Raw genomic sequence first — 22,771 nt, 5'->3', positions numbered from 1 at the left:
CAGGTGATCCACCCGCCTTGGCCTCCCAAGGTGCTGGGATTACAGGCATGAACCACTGGGCCCGGCCCCATGGATTTTCAGTAAATGATTGTGGACCTCTTATGTATGAAAACTACAATTAAGTCCGGGCGTAGTTGCCCATGCCTGTAGTCCCAGCACTTTGGGAGGCCAAGGTGGGCAGGTCACTTGAGGTTAGGAGTTCAAGACCAGCCTGGCCAACATGGTGAAACCCCGTCTCTACTAAAAATACAAAAAATTAGATGGGCATGGTGGCGCATGCCTGTAATCCCAGCTGCTGGGAAGGCTGAGGCAAGGGAATTGCTTGAACCTGGGAGGCTGAGGTTACAGTGAACCGAGATTGTGCCCTTGCACTCCAGCCTGAGTGACAAGATCGAAACTCCGTCTCAAAAAAAAAAAAAAAAAGTAAAAATGAAAAACAGGCCAGGTGAAGTGGCTCACACCTGTAATTCAAGCACTTTGGGAGGCTGAGACAGGAGGATCACTTGAGGCCAGGCAGTTGAGACTAGCTTAGGCAACATAGCAAGACCCTTGTCAGTAAGAAATAAAATGAATAAATAAAAAGTTGCTGGATGTGGTGGTGCATGCCTGTAGTCTAAGCTACTCAGGAGGCTGAGGCGGAAGGATGACTTGGGCCCAGGGGTTCGAGGCTGCAGTGAGCTATGATGGTGCCACTAAACTCAAGCCTGGGTGACAGACTGAGACCCTATCTCTAAAAAAATAGAGTCTGGGCACGGTGGCTCACACCTGTAATCCCAGCACTTTGGGAGGCCAAGGCAGGCAGATCACTTGAGGTCAGGAGTTCGAGACCAACTGGCCAACATGGTGAAACCCCACCTCTACTAAAAATACAAAAATGGGCCGGGCGTGGTGGCAATCCCAGCTACTTGGGAGGCTGAGGCAAAAGAATCGCTTGAACCTGGGAGGCGGAAGATGCAGTGAGCTGAGATCGTGCCACTGCACTCCAGCCTGGGTGACAGAGTGAGACTCTGTCTCAAAAAAAAAATAAATAAAAATAAACAAAATAAAAAGAAAGAAAATAGTAAAAGACTTTAAATATACAATAAGTTTAGATACATCACTTTATTTTACAAACATTTATATCATGCTTACTATAGTGCTAGGCACAGTTCTAGGTACTTTACAAATAGTAGCTGTTTTAATCCTTACAATAACTCTAAAAGGTAGATACTATTGTTATTATTTCCATTTATTAAAGGATCTGAGGCATAGGGAATAAAGCTTGCCTGAGCTCATATTGTTACTAACCTTAGAGCAGGACGGGAAACTATGCAGGCTGACTCCAAAGCTTATGCTCTGAACTCCTGTGTTCTGCCAGATTGCACAAACAGGGAATCCTCTTTTCATGTACACTCAGAAGATTTACAAAAATAAGCCATGCATTGGGTCACAAAGAAAGACCAAAATTGATTCCACCATTAGATTCACATCAATATCACATAGACTATGTTCCCTATCCATTATGCATTACAACTAAAAATAAATAACAAAAAGAACACTTTAAAAATACCATAAATAACCACTGCACACATTTTAGAATGGCTAAAATCCAGAAAACGAACAATACCAGTTGCTGACAAGGAGGTGAAGACACAGGAATGCTCATTCATTGCTGGCAGGAATGTAAAATGATACAACCACTTTGGCTTTTGTTGTTGTTGTTGTTTTTGAGATAGTCTTGCTCTGTCGCCCAGGTTGGAGTGCAATGGCGCTATCTTGGCTCCCTGCAACCTCCGTCTCCCAGGTTCAAGCAATTCTCCTGCCTCAGCCTCCCAAGTAGTTGGGATTACAGGCGCCCATCACCACGCCTGGCTAATTTTTGTATTTTTAGTAGAGACAGCGTTTTGCCATGTTGGTCAGGCTGGTCTTGAACTCCTGGCCTCAGGCGATCTGCCTGCCTTGGCCTCCCAAAGTGCTGGGATTATAGGTGTCAGCCACTGCACCTGGCCCGATACAGCCACTTTGGAAGATAGTTTGGCAGTTTCTTACAAAGCCGAACATAGTTTTACTGAACATAGTTTTACCCCACAATCCAGCAATCACACTCTTAGGTATTTACCCAGCTGATAAGAAAACTTGTGTTCACACAAAAACTAGCAATCTAGCACATAAATGTTTATGGCATGTTTATTCAAAATTGTTGAAAAGTAGCAACCAAAATATCCTTCAGTAGGTGAATGGGTAAACTGTGATACATCCCTACAATGAAATACTATTCAGCAATAAAAAGCAATGAGCTATCAAACCACACAAATACATAGATGAATTTTCAATGCACAGTGCTAAGCGAAAGAAGTCAGTCTGAAAAGTCTACCGAGTGTATAATTTCACTTATATGACACTCTGGAATAGGCAAAACTATAGAAATAATAAACAAATTAGGGGTTGCCAGGGTTTGGGAGGGAGGGTGCAGTGACGGTTAAATGAGGAAACACAGGAGATATGGGGGAGGGCATTGAAGCTTTTCTGTATGATACTGTAATTGTAGATACATGATACTATGCGTTTGTCAAAACCCATAGATCCTTACAGCTTAAATAGTAAAACATGACCATGCAAATTTTAAAAAATCATTTAGGAGATTGAGCGATCCCAGGATGGAGTGAAGAATGGAATAAAAGAATCTACCTGTATTACAAACATATGAAATAACTTCACTGAAGAGGAGTCGTGGGGAGAATGGTGCTGACCTAAGTTACTTTGGAAATGTGTAGAGTCTGTAAGACTGAAGGTACTGTACTCTTGTTGATAACGGTGTTTCCTTGGGGTAGCTTAACAATGTTGAGATCACTCAATGTGTATCCCAGATTTGAACAATTAAGTTCCAATGGTGCATGGTGGGAGGTAGTTCTTTGTTTTGTTTTGTTTTTTTGAGACAGAATCTCGCTGTGTCGCCCAGGCTGGAGTACAGTGGCGTGGTCTCAGCTCATTGCAACCTCCACCTCCCAGGTTCAAGTGATTCTCCTGCCTCAGCCTCCTGAGTAGCTGGAATTATAGGCACCTGCCACCACGCCCAGCTTACTTTTTGTATTTTTAGTAGAAATGGGGTTTCACCATGTTGGCTAAGCTGGCCTCGAACTCCTGACCTCAAGTGATCTGCTCACCTTGGCCTCTTAAAGTGCTGAGATTACAGGTGTGAGCCACCATGCCCAGCCGGGAGGGAGGCAGGTTTTTGCTGTTAGAATGAGAGCATAGGCCTGGCGCAGCGGCTCATGCCTGTAATCCCAGCACTTCGGGAGGCCAAGGCGGGGCAGATCATGAGGTCAGGTAATCCCAAAGTGCTGGGATTACAGGCGTGAGCCATTGCGCCCAGCCTCAATAGCATGTCTCTATACCAGGTGTAACCAACTAGAAAATGACAATCAAAGAAGCCATTCACAATAATGACAAAAACTATAAAGTATATAGGAACTTAATTAACAATATATAAGACCTCTATAGTCAGGTGTGGTGGCTCATGTCTGTAATCCCAGCACTTCGGGAGGCCAAGGCGGTGGATCACCTGAGGTTAGGAGTTCGAAACCAGCCTGACCAACATGGTGAAACCCTGTCTCTACTAAAAGCTACAAAAATCAGCCAGATGCAATGGTGGTGCCTGTAATCCCAGCTACTTGTGAGGTTGAGACAGGAGAATTGCTTGAACCCGGGAGGCAGAGGCTGCAGTGAGCCGAGAACACACCACTGCACTCCAGCCTGGGCAACAGAGCGAGATTCCATCTCAAACAAAACAAAACACAACAAACTCTGAAGAAAACATTAAAACTCAAAGTCCAATAGAAGTGTTTTGGGGGAAAAAATCTCAAAGAGCACAGAAGATGATCCAAATAAAATAGAGAGATATTTCATTATCTTGGACAGAATGGCATAATAACAAATTTTGTTAGTGTTCTCTCCAGTTAATGTATATATTCAATGCAATTCCAACTAAAATCCATGGGAATTTTCTGAAAAACTTAAACTTGCTCTAGTATTTATATGCGGAAGTACATTTTCAAAATTAGCAAAGTCAATATATAAAAAGAAGAATAAAGAGTGGGGCTTGGGCAGGGTGCGATGACTCACACCTGTAATCCCAGCACTTTGGGAGGCCAAGATGGGTGGATCACCTGAGGTCAGGAGTTCAAGATCAGCCTAGTCAACATGGTGAAACCCCATCTCTACTAAAAATACAAAAAGTTAGCCGAGCGCGGTGGCACAGGCAGCACGTGCCTGTAGTCTCAGCTATTCAGGAGGCTGAGGCAGGAGAAATGCTTGAACCCAGGAGGTGGAGGTTGCAGTGAGCCAAGGTCGTGCCACTGCACTCCAGCCTGGGCGACAATGAGACTCTGTCCAAAAAAAATAAAGAAAAAAATTGGCCGGCCGCGGTGGCTCCAAGACCTGTTAATTCCAGCACTTTGGAGGCCGAGACGGGTGGATCACGAGGTCAGCGACGATCGGCCATCCTGGTAAACACGGTTGAAACCCCGGTCTCTTGCTAAAAAATACAAAAAACTAGGCGGGGCGAGGTGGCGGGCGCCTGTGCAGGCTACTCGGGAGGGGCTGAGGCAGGGAGAATGGCGTAAACCCCGGGAGGCGGAGCTTGCAGTGAGGCTGAGTCCGGGCCACTGCACTCCAGCCTGGGCGACTGAGCGAGACTCCGTCTCAAAAAAAAAAAGGGAAAAAAAAAAAAAGAAAAAAAGAATGAGGCTTGTTCTACCAGATATCAAGACATACTACAAGACTAAAGACTACAGACCAGGCGCGGTGGCTCACCCCTGTAATCCCAGCACTTTGGGAGGCCGAGGTGGGCGAATTGCTTGAGGTCAGGAGTTCCAGACCAGCCTAGCCAACATAGTGAAACCCTAGCTCTACTAAAAATACAAAATAATTTAGCCAAGTGTGGTGACGCTCGCCTGTATCCCAGCTACTCAGGAGTCTGAGACAGGAGAATTGCTTGAACCTGGGAGGCAGAGGTTGCTGTGAGCTGAGATTGTGTCACTGCACTCCAGCCTGGGAGACGAGTGAAACTCTGTCTTAAAAAAAAAAAGAGGGGGGGCGGACGTGGTGGCTCACGCCTGTAATCCCAACACTTTGGGAGGCCAAGGCGGGCAGATCACGAGGTCAGGAGATCGAGACCATCCTGGCTAACATGGTGAAACCCCGTCTCTACTAAAAATACAAAAAATAACCGGCATGGTGGCGGGAGCCTGTAGTCCCAGCTACTGGGGAGGCTGAGGCAGAAGAATGGCATGAACCCGGGAGGCGGAGCTTGTAGTGAGCCGAGATTGTGCCACTGCACTCCAGGCTGGGCAACAGAGTGAGACTCCATCTCAAAAAAAAAAAAAAAGTTCTAATCTACAGTAATCAAAACAGTATGGTATGGGTGTAAGAACAAAGAAACCAAAGGAGAACCTGACGCACAATGTAGTACAAATGAGAACATCATGTGCGCAAATGTGGCATCACCATCACTGAAGAGAGGACAGATTGTTTCATAGGTAATGCTGGAAAAACTGGCTCATTATATGGAGAAAAATGAAAACCATGTTCCTATACAGCAGTGCCTACAGGGTGAATTCTGGATGGATTAAAGACCTCAATAAAAATGAAATGATACTATTAATATAAAACAATGGTGTAGAAAATCTCTGTCACCTGGGGTGGGGAAGGACTCAAAGCTTCAAAGGAACAAATTATTCTTGCAAAACATCGATAATTTGTATTAGATAAAAATTATGTATTTCTTCTCTACAGGAAACGTGTTAATTACAAAGGGAAAAATAGTAATTTACAGGGTAAAAACCTGGCAGACACCACCTTAACCAAGTAATCGAAGTTAACATCAGCAGTAATGGGACAAATTGGCATCACATGCCTCCTGATAAGATGCACTGAGAAGGAACAGCGTCATTTCCGTGGTGTTCCTGACAAAAATTCATAGCCCCAATCTAATCATGAGAAAACACCAGACTAGCCCAAATTAATAAATGCCCTGTACTCTTCCAAAATGTCCAGGTCATGAAAGATAAAGAAAAACTAAAGAATTGTTCCAAATAAAATGACGTCTAAATAGATGTAACAACTAAATGCAATATAGGATCCTGAATTGGATCCTGAACCAATAAAACATTGTTTATTTGTTTGTTTGTTTTAAATAAGAGTCTCATTCTATCCCCCAGGCTCCAGGCTTATTCTACCCTCTAGGCCCCAGTGCAGCGGCCGGATCTCGGCTCACTGCAACCTCCGCCTTCCCGATTCAAGTGATTCTCCTGCTTCTGCCTCCCGAGTAGCTAGGATTATAGGCGTGTGCCACCACGCCCAGCTAATTTTTGTATTTTTAGTAGAGACGGAGTTTCACCATGTTGGCCAGGCTGGTCTCAAACTCCTGATCTCAGATGATCCGCCTGCCTCGGCCTCCTGAAGTGCTGGGATTACAGCATGAGCCACTGCGCCCAGCCGTTTATATTTTTCTATAAAGAAAATTGGGCTGGATACAGTGGCTCATGCCTATAATCCCAGCACTTTGAGAGGCTGAGATGGGAGGATTGCTTGAGTCCAGAAGTTCAAGATTGCAATGAGCTATAATCAATATTGAGCATACAGAAAAATGGAAATACAGAACAAATAACTTTTTTACCCCACGAACCATTTACAAGTAAGTAGCCAATCGCATGCTCTATCACTCTTGAATGCTTCAGTATATTTCCTGCAAACATTCTCCTACATAGCCACAGCACAACCATCAAAATCAAGACATTAACCTAGATATATCTCTACCATCTAATCCTCAAACCTCACTCCAGTTTTGTTTAGTATCTCAATAAATTAAGTTAAATTGAAAAAAAAATTGGCTGGGTGCAGTGGCTCATGCCTGTAATTCTAGCACTTTGGGAGGCTGAGGCGGGCAGATCACGAGGTCAAGAGATCGAGATCATCCTGGCCAACATGGTGAAACCCCGTCCCTACTAAAAATACAAAAATTAGCTGGGCATGGTGGCGTGTGCCTGTAGTCGAGCTACTAGGGAGGCTGAGGCAGGTGAATAGCTTAAACCTGGGAGTTGGAGTTTGCAGTGAGCTGAGATCCCACCACTCCACTTTAGCCTGGTGACAGAACGAGACTCGGTCTCAACAACAACAACAAAAAAAATTGGCTGGGAGTGGTGGCTTACTCCTGTAATCCCAACACTTTGAGAGGGCCAAGGCTGGCGGATCACCTGAGGTCAGGAGTTCAAGACCAGGCCAACATGGTGAAACCCTGTCTCTACTAAAAATGAAAAAATTAGCTGAGTGTGGTGGTGCTTGAACCTGGGAGGTGGAGGTTGCAGTGAGCCGAGATCTCCCATCGCACCTCAGCCTGGGTGACAGGCAAGACTCTGTATCCAAACAAATAAATAAATAAATAAAATAAAATAAAAATAAAAAGTCCTGGCTGGGCATTATATCTCTCGCCTGTAATAAGAGTCCTAGGCTCATCCTGTAATGTATCTCTCAGGCTTTCCACCAGGGAGCCTTGATACCTTATGGTAGAGAATGGTATTTAGAAGCCAAGATCTGGGGCTGGGCGCTGTGGCTCATGCCTGTAATCCCAGCACTTTGGGAGGCTGAGGCGGGCAGATCACAAGGTCAGGAGTTCAAGACCAGCCCAGACAAATGGTGAAACCCCCATCTCTACTAAAAATACAAAAAATTAGCTGGGCATGGTGGTGGGCGCCTGTAATCTCAGCTACTCGGAAGGCTGAAGCAGGTGAATTGCTTGAACCCAGGAGACAGATGTTGCAGTGAGCTGACACAGTGCCACTGCACTCCAGCCTGGGTGACTGAGTGAGACTTTGTCTCAAAAAAAAAAAAGAACCCAAGATCTGGATGCTGGGTGTGCTCATTGAGAGGGGCGTAGGTGTTACTTCTCCAAGACCCTCTCAATGGACAGAGCTGGGACAGAGCTTACACATACACCTAAATCTGTATTTATTTCTATATGTACCTCTTTGTGTTGAAAATCATCAGTTCACACCAGTGTCTCCATTTTTGATCCAGCACCACAGAGTTCATTCTAGTTTTCTTCGTTCTATATTTGTAATTTTTTCTCCACCCATGAGAATCTTGGCTCTCATGTTCCTTCATTCGTTTACTTCTAGATCAGTCTCCTGTCACTGCTCACGCTTCCACACTCAGTGCCCTCCTCACTTTGTTCAGTCTTGGGTTGCTTTCCCTGCCACCTACAATAAATGATGAATGCCCTCTGCATCCCAGCCTTGCCAAACACCCTGCCCTGGCCCTTCCTTTCTCAGCAATGCCCTCCTTGAGCCCTTCCTGGGCTGTGACTCTCCACACCGGGCATCACCCCCACCCCATTGCTGCAGGTTCATGCTGCTGAGTCTCTGATGCCCTGGTACCAGGCCATACATGGATGTCTTCACCTTGCTCAGGCTCTGACACTCACACTGGGTAACCTTCCTACAGAAATGCCCTCCTCAGGGCTGGACATCCTGCTCTGAAATACCAAGGGAGCCCCCAATCCTCGTGCAGACACCTAACCCCATTCTTCTCCACCTAATGGAGTCAGGACTGAATTACTCAGGAATGGAGGGGAAAAATGAAGAAGAAAAGTGGACCTTTTTTAATTTTCAAAAATCCAACCAGTGTGCTAATTGCTTTTATAAAAAACAAAACAAAAACAAAATCAGGAGAAAACCTTACCGGAAATTAGCCAGTAGCAGAAATACACAACTAATATATTCAGTGGCAACCTGGGTGACAGCAATCTGAGAGACTTGAGAGGGAGAGAGAGAGAGAAGGAGGGAGAGAGGATGCAAAACAAGTACTTGCCATAGTCTTTCTTCCAAAGGAGCTGCACCAGCTGTTCCAACGCAAAGAACCACACACAGCACCATTAATTGTACAAGTACTTCTATGGACTTGCCGGTATATAGACCCATAAGGCCAGAGAAATGCAGCTATGGAGACCTAAGAATATTCCTTTCCACATACTTTTGAGTATTGCCATTGTGTTCCTGGCTCAATGCTGGCCCCACAAGGGATTCAAAGATGAATCAGACAGGGCCTTTTGTCTTACAACTTGTATGCAGAGGATGCTCCTTTAAGGCCACAGGTGACCAGTTCACCGAGGGTGGTGGAACCAAAGTGCCATGGGAAGTCAGAGGAGGAGGGGGAGAGACTACTCAGGAGGAAGGGGTTTCTTTTTTGGCAAGTTTTAATTTTTTTAGAGATGGGGTCTTTCTGTGTTGCCCAGGCTGATCTCAAATTCCTGGCCTCAAGCAATCCTCCCACCTTGGCCTCCCAAAGTGCTGGGATTACAGGTGTGAGCTACCATGCCAATCCTAATTTTGCCTTTTCTATGGGGTTGAATGTATTTTGCTGCACAAAATTTGTCTGTATGTTCACTGTCCGAGAAACATAGGATCTCCAGTGCTTAACAAGCTTCAGGGAAAACAACACTGTGAGAGAGAGAGAGAAAGAGAGAGAGAGAGAGAGAGATAAAGATGGACTGGGAGCGAGGAGGGGAGAAAGAGAGATGATTTCACAATTCCTAGCATGGTAATTTCCCTAAACAAGATTTCTAAGACACTGTAGAAAAATAAAGCTACTGTATATAATGAGCAAAAGTTCAAGAAAGTTTTTGTTTTCTTTTTTGAGACAGAGTCTCACTCTGTCGCCCAGGCTGGAGTGTAGTGGCAGGATCTTGGCTCACTGCAACCTCCGTCTCCCAAGTTCAAGCAATTCTCATGCCTCAGCCTTCCCAGCAGCTGGGATTACAGGCATGTGCCACCACGCCCAGCTAATTTTTGTATTTTTACTAGAGATGTGATTTCACCATATTGGCCAGGCTGGTCTCGAATTTCTGACCTCAAATGATCCATCCACCTTGACCTCCCAAAATGCTGGGATTACAGCTGTCAGCCACCTCATCTGGCCTCAAGAAAGTTTTTAAAAAGTGTGAATGAGGAGCCGAGATCATGCTATTGCACTCCAGCCTGGGTGACAGAGTGAGACTTCGTCTCAAAAAAAAAAAAAAAAAAAAAAAAAAAAAAGGTGTGAATGAGAATGTTTTGAATGAGAGTGTCACTGTGTTGCCTAGGGTGGCCTTGAACTCCTGGGCTTAAGCGATTCTCCCACCCCAGTCTCCCAAGGTGCTGGGACTACAGGTGTGAGCCACCACACCCGGCCTCTTTTCTTTTCTTCCCCCCAGCCCCCCTCCCCTTTTTTATTTTTTTAACAGAGTCTCATTCTATCGCCCAGGCAGGAGTGCAGTGGCACAATTTTGGCTCACTGCAACCTCCGGCTCCCAGGTTCAAGTGATCCTCCTGCCTCAGCCTCCCAAGCAGCTGGGGTTACAGGCGTGTACCACCATGCCCAGCTAATTTTTGTATTTTTAGTAGAGATAGGGCTTCACCATGTTGCCCAGGCTGGTCTTAAACTCCTGACCTCAGGTGATCCACCCACCTTGGCCTCCCAAAGTGATGGAACTGTAGGCATGAGCCACCGCACCCAGTCCACATTTATTTTCTTGAAGTTGGTATTAGATAACTTGAGTTGACAACTGTGATTATTTAAGGCTGATCAGAAACCGTGATTAGTATTATGTTGATGAAATTTTTATGGAAAATAATTGTTATTTAACAAATTAGGTTTGTTTCATAGATAAAATCTTTTGAAACATAGTATGCCCCAGGAAGGCTGCTCAGACGTGACCTTCAGAGGTCACAGCACAGAGCACCAGGTCCCTCTACCTCATGTCCCCAGTGTCCATGTGGTTGGGGTGTCTCGCTGTGCTAAGTGGACATGCTTGAGCTTTGGGCCCAAGGTGACCTTAGTTCAAGCTCCAACTCAGAGTCTTACTAGCTGGGCAGAACTGAGCAAACATTCATTTATGTAACTTCTCTGGGTCTCCATTTTCTCTTTTATAAAATGGGGATAAGTCCAGGTGTGGTGGCTCATGCCTGTAATCCCAGCACTTTGGGAGGCCAAGGCAGGAGGATCGCTAGAGATCAGGTGTTTGAAACCAGCCTGGGTAACATGGCAAAACCCCGTCTCTTCAAAAAATACAAAAGTTAGCCAGGCACGGTGGTGTGTGCCTGCAGTCCCAGCTACTCGGCAGGCTGAGGTGGGAGGATTGCTTGAATCATAGAGGTTAAGGCTATTCAGTGAGCCAAGATTGCGCCACTGCACTCCAGCCTGGTGGAGAAAGTGAGACTTTGTCTCAAAAAAAAGGGCGGGGTATAAATCGTACCTCATTGGCTTGTTGTAAGGATTAAATGAGTTAATTCATGTTAAATGTTTAGAACAATGCTTTGTACAGAGTGCTTGTGTTATTATTGGATCAAGCTAAGGGGTTCTATCTTATACTGGTGAAACTCAGAAAGAGACTGATATGTAAGCTACATGCCAGTTTATTAATTCATCATTAGAAACGCAGCTGACAGATGGCCTGAAAGTCCATCTTCCTAAGTCAGCACATCCTCTGTGGGTGGGAAGTTATACCAGAAGCCGAGTCATAAGCCAAAGGAGCCACGCGAGAGTGGAATGCAGTTAGGGAAGGAGAAGGAACTCAGGGGCTGATAGTGTCAAGCTCTGATAGACTGAGGCACCCAGGGCCTTGCCCAGTCTTGCTCACGGGACAAGTCACTAGATAGGGTTTGCCTCCTCCAAGGCAGGGCTGGGGATCCCGTGACCAAAGCTCGCTCTGTCACACCCTTCCTCATTGCAGAATCCCATCACACCTCACGTGTTCTTCCAATCACTGTGTTCTTCTTTGGCTTATTGTGCGCTAGTCAACCTGATGGTTCTTTTTTTTTTGAGATGGAGTCTCGCTCTGTCGCCCAGGCTGGGGTGCAGTGTTGCAATCTTGGCTCACTGCAGCCTCCACCTCCCGGGTTCACGCCATTCTCCTGCCTCAGCCTCCCGAGTAGCTGGGACTACAGGCTCCCGCCACCACGCCCAGCTAATTTTTTTGTATTTTTAGTAGAGATGGGGTTTCACCGTGTTAGCCAGGATGGTCTTGATCTCCTGACCTCGTGATCCGCCTGCCTCGGCCTCCCAAAGTGCTGGGATTACAGGCGTGAGCCACTGTGCCCAGCCAACCTGATATTTCTTAAATGTGCCCCCAACCTGACACCACCAAAGCACTATTTACAATATCTTGAATGACTTCTACATCTCAACCACTATCTGTAGGTTCTCACTAGTTTTACTCTAATATAACTCTACTCCCACGTTCTGGGTATGCCATACTTGTATTCTCACTGCAGAGTTCATGGTTGAGGAAGAGTACTGGATCTTTGGTGGGAAGGAGGTTCAGAATGACCACACTTGGGCCAGGTGTGGTGGTTCACGCCTGTAATCCCAACACTTTGGGAGGCCAAGATGGGTGGATCACCCGAGGTCAGGAGTTTGAGATCATCCTGGCCAACATGGTGAAAGCTGTCTTTATTAAAAGTACAAAAATTAGCTGGTCACGGTGGTGCACACCTATAATCCCAGCTATTTGGGAGGCTGAGGCAAGAGAATTGCTTGAACCTGGGAGTTGGAGGTTGCAGTGAGCTGAGATCCCGCCACTGCACTCCAGCCTGGGCAACAGAGTGAGACTGTCTCAAAAAAATAAAAATAAAAATAAAAGAATGACCACACTCAAGGTCCCTAATAGTCAAGAAACACCTGGACCCTACACTGATGGAGAGTCACCAACCTGGAACAAGGTAGAAAGAACCAGAAGTATGTGTATGTGTGTGTGTGCATGTGTGTGCAGTGGGGGCAACCAAGAAGGGTTTTTTTCTGGGCCCAAGGAAACAAAGTTGGAGGCGAGGATATCTGTTCATTTTGACTGAGGCACTATGACTAACTATGGCCATGCCTCGGTAACCATGGGGGATTGGTTTCAGGACCTCTTGCAGGTATCAAAATTTGTGAATGCGCCACACTACCTGACTTCAAACTATACAACAAGGCTACAGAACCAAAATAGCATGATACGTACCAAAACAGAGATACAGACCAATGGAACAGAACACAGCCCTCAGAAATAATACTGCACATCTACAACCATCTGATCTTTGACAAACCTGACAAAAACAAGAAATGGGGAAAGGATTCCCTATTTAATAAATGGTGCTGGGAAAACTGGCTAGCCATATGTAGAAAGCTGAAACTGGATCCCTTCCTTACACCTTATACAAAATTAATTCAAGATGGATTAATGACTTAAATATCAGACCTAAAGCCATAAAAACCCTAGAAGAAAATGTAGGCAATACCATTCAGGACATAGGCATGGGCAAGGACTTCATGACTAAAACACCAAAAGCAATGGCAACAAAAGCCAAAATAGACAAATGGGATCTAATTAAACTAAAGAGCTTCTGTACAGCAAAAGAAACTACCATCTGAGTGAACAGGCAACCTACAGAATGGGAGAAAATTTTTGCAATCTACTCATCTGACAAAGGGCTAATATCCAGAATCTACAAAGAACTCAAACAAATTTACAAGAAAAAATCAAACAACCCCATCAAAAAGTGGGCGAAGGATATGAACAGACACTTCTCAAAAGAAGACATTTATGCAGCCAACAGACACATGAAAAAATGCTCATCATCACTGGCCATCACAGAAATGCAAATCAAAACCACAATGAGATACCATCTCTCACTAGTTAGAATGGCAATCATTAAAAAGTAGGAAACAACAGGTGCTGGAGAGGATGTGGAGAAATAGGAACACTTTTACACTGTAAACTAGTTCAACCATTGTGGAAGACAGTGATCATGGCTCACTGCAACCTCCGCCTCCTGGGTTCAAGCCATTCTCCTGCCTCAGCCTCCCGAGTTGCTGGGATTACAGGTGCACACCACCATGCCCAGTTAATTTTTGTATTTTTTTTTTTTTTTTTGAGATGGTGTCTTGCTCTGTCACCCAGGCTGGAGTGCAGTGGCCAGATCTCAGCTCACTGCAAGCTCCGCCTCTCCGGTTTACGCCATTCTCCTGCCTTAGCCTCCTGAGTAGCTGGGACTACAGGCGCCCACCACCTCGCCTGGCTAGTTTTTTTTGTATTTTTTAGTAGAGACGGGGTTTCATGGGTTAGCCAGGATGGTCTCGATCTCCTGACCTCGTGAACCACCCGTCTCGGCCTCCCAAAGTGCTGGGATTACAGGCTTGAGCCACCGCGCCCGGCCTAATTTTTGTATTTTTAGTAGAGACAGGATTTCCCCATGTTGGCCAGTCTGGTCTTGAACTCCTGACCTTGTGATCTGCCTGCCTTGGCCTCCCAAAGTGCTGGGATTACAGGTGTAAGCCACCACGCTCAGCCTTTTTCTGGAATTTTTTCTATCCATGGTTGGTTGAATCCATGGATGTGAAAATCATGTATGTGGAGGTCTGACCCTACAGTGGTTCTCAGCCACAGAGCATTACAATCAATATCTCACTAAAAATCAACAGAGTAGTGAGGGGCTCAACAAATACTAACAGTCATCGTAATGGCTAATACTTACTGAACTGCTGGAAACCATAATGAGAATTTTGCCTGCATTATCTTTTTTAAAAAAATTATTTTTCTTTCTTTCAAATAGAGACAACAGGGTCTCACTATGTTGCCCAGGCTTGTCCTGAACTCCTGGGCTCAAGCAATCTGCCTGCCTCAGCCTCCCAAAGTGCTGGGATTACAGGTGTGAGCCACTATGCCTGGCCTGCTTGTATTGTCTTATTTAATATTCACCATAATTCTTCAATGCAGGGACTATTATTATTCCCACTTTATAGATCAGGAAACTGAAATGCAGAGAGGCTTAATTTGCCAAGGTCACACAACTATTACATAGTAGAATCCAGACTCAAATGCAGTTCTTTCTGACTCCAGAGTGGGCTCCCTAATTGACAAATTAAAAACAAATTAAATCAGATTCACTATCACTCCCTCTCATTTTGGGTTCAAAATACTTCCTTAAAAGGATAGAAGGGCATGTCCCTGGTGTGCTCAAAGGCATGAGGGACATGAGAATGTCACCCATTGCATGAATAACCCCACAGGGGGCTCAAAACAAATTTGAGACCAGTTGATCTGGATGTAAAAAGGCTGGGACCCAGATACCGGGGTTCCTGCCCCATCTCTGCACCTACAGAGGTATTTAAACCAAGGAAAACATCTTTCTGTCCCAAACTCCTCGTGTTGTTTTTTGAGATGGAGTCTTGCTCTGTCACCCAGGCTGGAGTGCAGTGGTGCGATCTCGGCTCACTGAAACCTCTGCCTCCCAGGTTCAAGCGATTCTCGTGCCTCAGCCTCCCAAGTAGCTGAGATTACAGGTGCCTGCCGCCACATCTGGCTTTTGAGAGGACCAAAAGAAAAGGTTCGGTGGCCAGGCACGGTGGCTCACGCCTGTAATCCCACCACTTTGGGAAGCTGAGGCAGGTGGATCACTTGAGCAAAGGAGTTTGAGACCAGCCTAGCCAACATAGCGAAACCCCATCTCCACTAAAAATTTAAAAAAGTTAGCTGGGTGTGGTGGTGCACACCTATAATCCCAGCTACTTGGGAGGCTGAGGCATGAGAATCACTTGAACCCAGGAGATGGAGGTTGCAGTGAGTTGAGATCGAGTCACCATACTCCAGCCAGCCTGGGCAACAGAATGAGACCTTGTCTCAAAAAAAAAAGTTTGAGAAAGCATTTCCCAGTGTTAAAAATGCTGTAGTATGGGCTGACGAATATTTATTCTAATTTAGAGTTTCACAGGTTTCTCTACATACAGTAAAACAGAAATCATTCCCAAACTACCTATTTATTTAACATAAAGAAAAAAGAAACCTAGAATTACTGACAGGACATGATCTATACATATTATTAGAATGGGCTTCAATTGCATGGTGATTTCTGTCTCATGCCATGGGAATAAGTGGGTGCCAGGCAGAGCCTCATACAGCACTCCTATGTGCATGCTTTTTCCCCCCCCTCACATCTGAGCAGTCAGAGTGTATGCTTACTTATTTTTATTTTTTGAGACGGAGTCTCGCTCTGTCACCCAGGCTGGAGTGCAGTGGCACAATCTTGCCTCACTGCAACCTCAGCCTTCCTGTTTCAAGCAATTCTTCTGCCTCAGCCTCCTGAGTAGCTGGGATTACAGGTGCCCGCCACCACACCCAGCTAATTTTTTATATTTTTAATAGACAGTTAATAGTTAATTTTTAATAGTTAATAGTTAATAGATAGATGGTAGTTTCACCATGTTGGCCAGGCTGGTCTCGAACTCCTAACCTCAAGTGATCTGCCTGCTTCAGCCTCCCAAAGTGCTGAGATTACAGGCGTGAGCCACTGTGCCTGGCCTTATTTTTTAGAGACGGAGACTTGTTCTGTTGCCCAGGTTGGAAGAGGTGCTGACACCATAGCTCACCGCAGCCTTGGGTTCAAGTGGTCCTCCTGCCCCTGCCTCTTGAATAGCTAGGACTACAGTTGTGTGCCACCACACCCAGCTACGTGCATGCTTTCTGATGCCTGGTTCAGCAGACATGGAGGCTATGGGGGCTGTCTTGGGGTGATTCAGGCCTGAGGATGGCCTGGAATATTTATGTGCATGTGTGTAAGCATGTGTCTCAAGGAGGCTCCAGGCTGCTGACCCCAGAGCCAACTCTTTTCTTATGAAATAACACCTCTTAGATCCATAAGACTCTACAAAAACTTTTATTCTGTCTACACAGGACCTTGTCTCATTCAATCCTTCCACTTACCGAAAGAAGCAGGCAAGACAAACTGTTATGCCCATTAGAATGCTTTACTCCAGGAGAGGTGCACTTGCCTAAGATCATCAGCTGTAGAGCTGGGCTAATCCCAGTGCATGACTCTTCCACGAATTGTGTGTTAATTATTTATTTATCGAGACAGGGTCTTGCTCTGTCCCCCAGACTGTAGTACAGTGGCATGATCACAGCTCACTGCAGCCTCAACCTCCTGGGCTAAAGTGATCCTCCCACCTCAGCCCCACAAGTAGCTGGGACTACAGGCACACACCCTCATACCTGGCTAATTTTTCTATCTTTTTTAGAGACGAGGTTTTGCCATGTTGCCCAGGCTGGTCTTGAACTCCTGGGCTCAACTGATCCGCCCACGTTGGCCTTCCAAAGTGCTGGGATTACAGGTGTGAGCCACCGTGCCCAGCCCCATTTATTTCACTAACAACTAACTACTCACTGAGCACCTAGCATGTGTCAGCCACTGTCCCAGGAACTCCTACTTACTGGCTTGCTCTCCTGAGAGAAGTATGTTCAAGCTCCCTGTCCCTGCCACTAAGAACAAGTTTTAAGTGATGGAATTAACAAGCCATCACTCTTCTGCACATTAAGGTACTGGTGGCAGCATAGTGTGGCAGTTAAGACCTCCTCAGCCGGGTGCGGTGGCTCACGCCTGTAATCCCAGCACTCTGGGAGGGCAATGCGGGTGGATCACCTGAGGTCAGGAGCTCGAGACCAGCCTGGCCAATATGGTGAATCCCCATCTCTACTAAAAATACAAAAATTAGCTGGGCGTGGTGGTGCATGCCTATAGTCCCAGCTACTCAGGAGGCTGAGGCAGGAGAATCCCTTGAACCTGGGAGGTGGAGGTTGCAGTAAGCCAAGATTGAGCTACTGCACTCCAGCCTGGGTGACAGTGAGACTCTGTCACTCTCTCTCTCTCACACACACACACACATACATACACACAACCAGCTGTGCTCCAGAGTCAGACTGGCCTGGAGTCCCAGTCCTGCCATCCAGTATGTCAATTCCCTTTATTTCCTCAGGTACAAAACAAGGGTATAATAATTATGCCAGTCATATAGGGCTGTTGTGAGGATTGACTAATATACGTAACACAATTACAACCCTGCCATTACACAGTAAGAGCCCAGTAAATATGAACTGTTACGATTTTAAAGTTCCTTAGCATTGTCTTGAAACAAGGGGAAGTTTAAAAAAAAAAAAAAAAAAAAAAAAGGCCCTGGCTGAGCATGGTGGCTCACACTGGTAACTCCATCACCACGGGAGGCCAAGGTAAGTGGATCACTGGAGGCTAGGATTTCAAGACCAGCCTAGGCAACATAGAGACCCTGTTCCTACAAAAAAAATTTAAAAATTAGCAGGGCACGATGCTGCATGCCTGTGGTCCCAGCTACTGGAGAGTCTGAGGCTGGAGTGAGCTATAATTTTGCCACCACACTCCAACCAGGGCCACAGAGTGAGATCCTGTCTCAAAAAAAGGCTCTTTTAAGGCTGGGCGCAGTGGCTGATGCCTGTAATCCCAGCACTTTGGGAGGCTGAGGCAGGCAGATCACCTGAGGTCAGGAATTGGAGACCAGCCTGGCCAACATGGTGAAACCCTGCCTCTACTGAAAATACAAAAATTAGCCGGGCATGGTGGCAGGCACTTGTAATCCCAGCTACTCAGGAGGCTGAGGCAGGAGAATCGCTTGAACCCAGCAGAGGTTGCAGTGAGCTGAGATTGTGCCACTGCACTCCAGCCTGGGTGACAGAGTGAGACTCCGTCTCAAAAAACAAACAAAAAAAGTCCTCTCCCCAGGCCATGCTCCTGGGGGCAGCTGGCACCCAAAGGCCGAGCACCTGATCAGAATGGAAGCCTGACCACCTGCCCTGACTTAGGACGTCCTAACTCTGCAGGGCTGAGCCGGCTGAGGCGCACACGGCTTGCATTGCTGCTCAACTTCTCTCTGCTCCAGTCTTTCTCCTGGGCCTGCTTTCCTGGGTGTTGATTCCAGGAGCAACCCCAATAAATGCCCTGTATGTTGGCCTCCCCAAGCTGCTTCCCAGGGCACCCAACCTGTGACAGGCACAGCAGATGCAGAGACGAGTAAGCCATGGTCTGGCCTTTGAGAATGTCATGGCCAAGTGGGAACTGCAATCTCACGCAGCTCACTGGGGTGAGCACAAAGTGCAAGCAGCCCAGTTGGAGGGGCTGGAATTGAGGGAGTCCAGGCCCTACTGGGGATCAGACAGGTTGCCTGTGAAGGTGTTGGTGAGTGTGGTCTGGCCAGGAGAAACAGGGAGCCCAGGATTTCAGTGATGATTCTGTGCACTGAGGCCTAATGTCAGCAGAGCAGCTCCAGAGTCAGCAGCTGTGGAAAGACAGCCCCCCAACTAAGTGGCGTTTGCGAGTGAAGAGGAGGCTGCCATGGTGTGCAGTTCAGAGTGAGCAGGAGTGAGCTCCCACTCTTCCACGCCAGGTTCCTCTCTCCCTTCTCTGTCCTGTGCTTTCCGAAATGGAGCTGGCTGACACCGCATTTTCCATCCTTCAAAACAACTATCTTCTGCTGATTCCCCTCTCACCTCCAAAAGCTAGGCCTTTCTCAGCTGCTCCAGTTCCTTGGTCCAGCCTCTCTGAAGTCCTGCAGCACCAGCTCACGTTGTCATACATGCAGGCTGCTCACACAACTTTCATGGAATCATAAAATTGGAAGCCATCCTGGAGGCCCACCTAGTGCTGCCTCCTGCCCCAGGGAGGGCCCTTCTCTAAAGCAGGGCTGAACAGTCCCACTGACTGGGAATTCTCAGAAGACAGCCTGAGTTAGTCAAGTTTTCCATCCTTTGAGCCCAAACTGATCTGTCTCTGGAGTCACTCAGTGAAATATCACTTCTTTTCCCATATGATAGTCCTTCAAATCAGATGGTCACACAAGAGTCACTTTTTTGAGTGCTTATATATTGTTGTTAGCAAATCCTCACAACAGTCCTATAAAGAAACCAGGTAGGTGTTCAGAAAAGTTGAGGAATTTGTTGTGGTTACCTTCTGCTACCAGCTGTGGTTATTTCTGTTACCAGCAATAGAGCTGAGATCTGATACTAGACTCCAACTCCAGTGCTCTTGAAGCACAAAAGCAGATTTGGTGTCATTTCCAAGGACTCTATAAAAAGTTGAGAGAACTCCTTTGGGGTTCACCATTGGTGAAGGGCTCAGAGGCTGAAAGCCTGGTGAGCAGGCAGGCATGATCCTATAATGGATGGCTCCCTGATACACTCACCTGTGGGTCTGAAGTTGGAAGAGAATTATGAGGGTTGTGAGCAAGCTCTCTGCAGTGCTGAGCTAAGGGTGCCCATGGCCACAGACATGGGAGGAAGGATGCCAAGGAGGCAGGCACATCAGTGGTCCTTCTGCCAGCTTTACCAGTCCACAGAGCCTTGCCGTCTTTATCTTGCTTTAACCCCTGAAACAGGGCTCTCTCCCCAGCGACCCACACCATGCTACCCTCAGCAGCTCAGAGTTAAGATTCTCTGGTCAAGCTTTTTTTTTTTCTTGAGACGGAGTCTCGCTCTGTCACCCAGGCTGGAGTGCGATGGCACAATCTCAGCTCACTGCAACCTCTGTCTCCCAAATTTAAGCTATTCCCCTGCCTCAGCTTCCTGAGTAGCTGGGACGTCAGGTATGTGCCATCACACCCGGCTAATTTTTGTATTTTTAGTAGAGATGGGGCCTCCCCATGTTGGCCTAGCTGGTCTTGAACTCCTGACCTCAGGTGACCCACCCACCTCGGCCTCCCGAAGTGCTGGGATTACAGGCATGAGCCACTGCTCCTGGCCTGGTTGAGCTTTTTGACTACAGTCTGCGTGAAGGCAGCAAGTGCTTTCTGCTGACTGGTTCCTTTGTTGTCACTGAGAGCAAAGCAGTATGTCCGTTTAATTTTTTTCTTTTGAGAGAAGTGGTCTCACTAAGTTTCCCAGGCTGGCCTCAAACTCCTGGGTTCAAGCAATCCTCCCACCGCAGCCTCAGCAATAGCTGGGACTACAGGTGTGCACCACTGTGCTCAGCTCAAATGTCTCCATTTTAACGTCCTCTGCATAATAATTACATACAACGGCTAACTCCTCAAGAAATAATATTTATAAATGATATTCTGTTCAACATCTCTCCCCTCTTAAAGATTGCTTAATTTGAAAACAAAGCATTCTATGTCTTCCTGTTAGACCCTGTCCTAAATTCCCTATTTCCCAGGCCCCTCCTATATGGTTAGAGGAAATACAAAGAACATGCAATCACCTAAGCAAAGTGAGGACAAAGACAGTTTCTCTTCAGCGCTGAGTCTAGAGAGCAGAGAAGCAGGGCAAGCCGGAGCCAGATACCACTGGAGAAAGTAGCCAGCCACGTGTGAGACCAGGTTACAGAATCAGTTCAACTGCTCATCAGCGGGGGCTGTGGTGGCAGAACCCAAGACCCCTTCAGCTGAGGCTGAGCCCAGGCTAGGGCTAACAGCACCGCAGTGATGCCAATACACTGCCCTTCATTCCACTGGCTCAGCCCACCCCAAGGCCAGGCAGGCTGATGACCTCCATGCCCCAGCAGCTTGACAATGTCTCTTCTAGAGGCAAGGCTGGTGCTGCCATTGCTTCCTCCACGTGAGTGAAACAAGTGCCATAGGAAAAGGCCAATCCGAGAGTCCACAGCCCTCAACAGGAGACAACCACTGCCCAGGGAGCAGCAGACATGAGGCAAAGGAGACGCAGGGAGACATTTAATTTACATAGCAGCCACTTGGGGTCCAGTCAGAGCTGGGGCAGTGGGGAAACCTATAACCCCAGAGGGTACCCCCAGACCCCCGGCCCCCGGGAGACCAGTCCTCACCAACCCTTGGATGGGCTCCCAAGGTTGTGCAGAAGATGCTCCAGTCAAAAGGAGAGAGACATTTGGGAATAAGGCTGTCCCCAAGTTGGGGGAAGTCCACGGCCTGGAGTTGGTGGCCTATGTGGTGGCCCAGGGGTCTGAGAGACCAGTTCATGTCCTGGGCGAGTCCTCAGCCTGGTAGCCCTAAAGGAAGCCTTCACGGCGGAACTGTTCCTGGAGGAGGGCGCGGTACTGGTCAAATCCTCCTTCCACGCGGGTGACGCCGCCTCCTTCACACACCCATAACTCCCGGCACACCAGCCTGATAAAGCGTTCATTGTGGGACACCAGAATCACGCCACCCTGAAAGACAGGAGAGCAGGAGGTGCTGAGGGGGACACGAGAGGCACCGAGGCCTGGGGAGGAGTGGGCAGGGTGAAGGCACACTCACCCTGAAACTGTTGAGGGCACGGCCCAGAGCCTCGATGGTCTCCATGTCCAGGTGGTTTGTGGGTTCATCCAGAATGTAGAAGTTGGGGCTGGAAGGCAGAACCCAGGAAGGTAGGCAGTGAAGGGGTGCGGTGAGAGAAAATAAAGCCTTCTGATACAGTTTTCTACTGGGCAAGAAGGGGAAATGGGAGGGGAAGAGCTCTAGAAAATGAGGCCTCACCAGGGCATAGTCATCTGAGCAAAGGCCACTCGGCTCTTCTGGCCCCCAGACAAGCTGGCAACAGGGCGCATAGCCAGTTCTCCGGAGATGCCATACCGACCCAGCTGGTGACGGTACTCCTCCTCAGGCCGCCCTGGAAAAGGACTCCCCAGATCAGGTGGCTTCTTGGCCCAACTCCCTCCCTCCAGCCACACCTCCAAGTCCCCATGTCCTTCCATCTAGGCTTGGGAGGGCTGCTCTGCACTCACCCCAAGGCAAGTCTAGCTGCCGGGGTCAGTCTCATCCCTCTTTCCCCCACTCAAATCCCCAACTCACCAGGAAACTTGCGTGCCAGCAGTTCCACAGCACTGACGTTTAGGTCCAACTGCTCCACGTGGTGCTGGCTGAAATAGCCAATCTTCAGATTCCTGAAGGCAGAAACCGAGGTGGTAAAGCAGACAAAGGCAACAGCCATGAAGGAGCGCAGGAAGCATGGGTGCCTGCAAGTGTGCTCATTGAG

At 47.3% G+C, this 22,771-nt stretch overlaps 1 protein-coding gene across 2 annotated transcripts in view; it reads right to left on the bottom strand.

Moving 5' to 3' along the window:
- Positions 1-21,491: 21,491 nt before the first annotated feature.
- ABCF3 (ATP binding cassette subfamily F member 3) overlaps positions 21,492-22,771 on the bottom strand; it is an 8,474-nt gene continuing 7,194 nt past the window's right edge. The window contains exons 17-20 of one of the 2 annotated variants that reach the window (XM_017865977.1): positions 22,588-22,679; positions 22,273-22,405; positions 22,054-22,141; positions 21,492-21,965 (exon numbers count right to left, since the gene is read on the bottom strand). In XM_017865977.1, coding sequence (XP_017721466.1) covers positions 21,807-21,965; positions 22,054-22,141; positions 22,273-22,405; positions 22,588-22,679 — 472 coding nt within the window. In that variant the 3' untranslated portion in view covers positions 21,492-21,806. The remainder of the gene's footprint in view (positions 21,966-22,053; positions 22,142-22,272; positions 22,406-22,587; positions 22,680-22,771) is intronic. The other variant, XM_017865982.1, reaches the window with a different exon arrangement.

This window comes from Rhinopithecus bieti, unplaced genomic scaffold, assembly GCF_001698545.2.
Source record: "Rhinopithecus bieti isolate Rb0 unplaced genomic scaffold, ASM169854v2 scaffold_2432, whole genome shotgun sequence".
Classification (NCBI taxonomy): Eukaryota; Metazoa; Chordata; class Mammalia; order Primates; family Cercopithecidae; genus Rhinopithecus; species Rhinopithecus bieti.
This window is presented reverse-complemented; position numbering and strand designations above follow the sequence as displayed.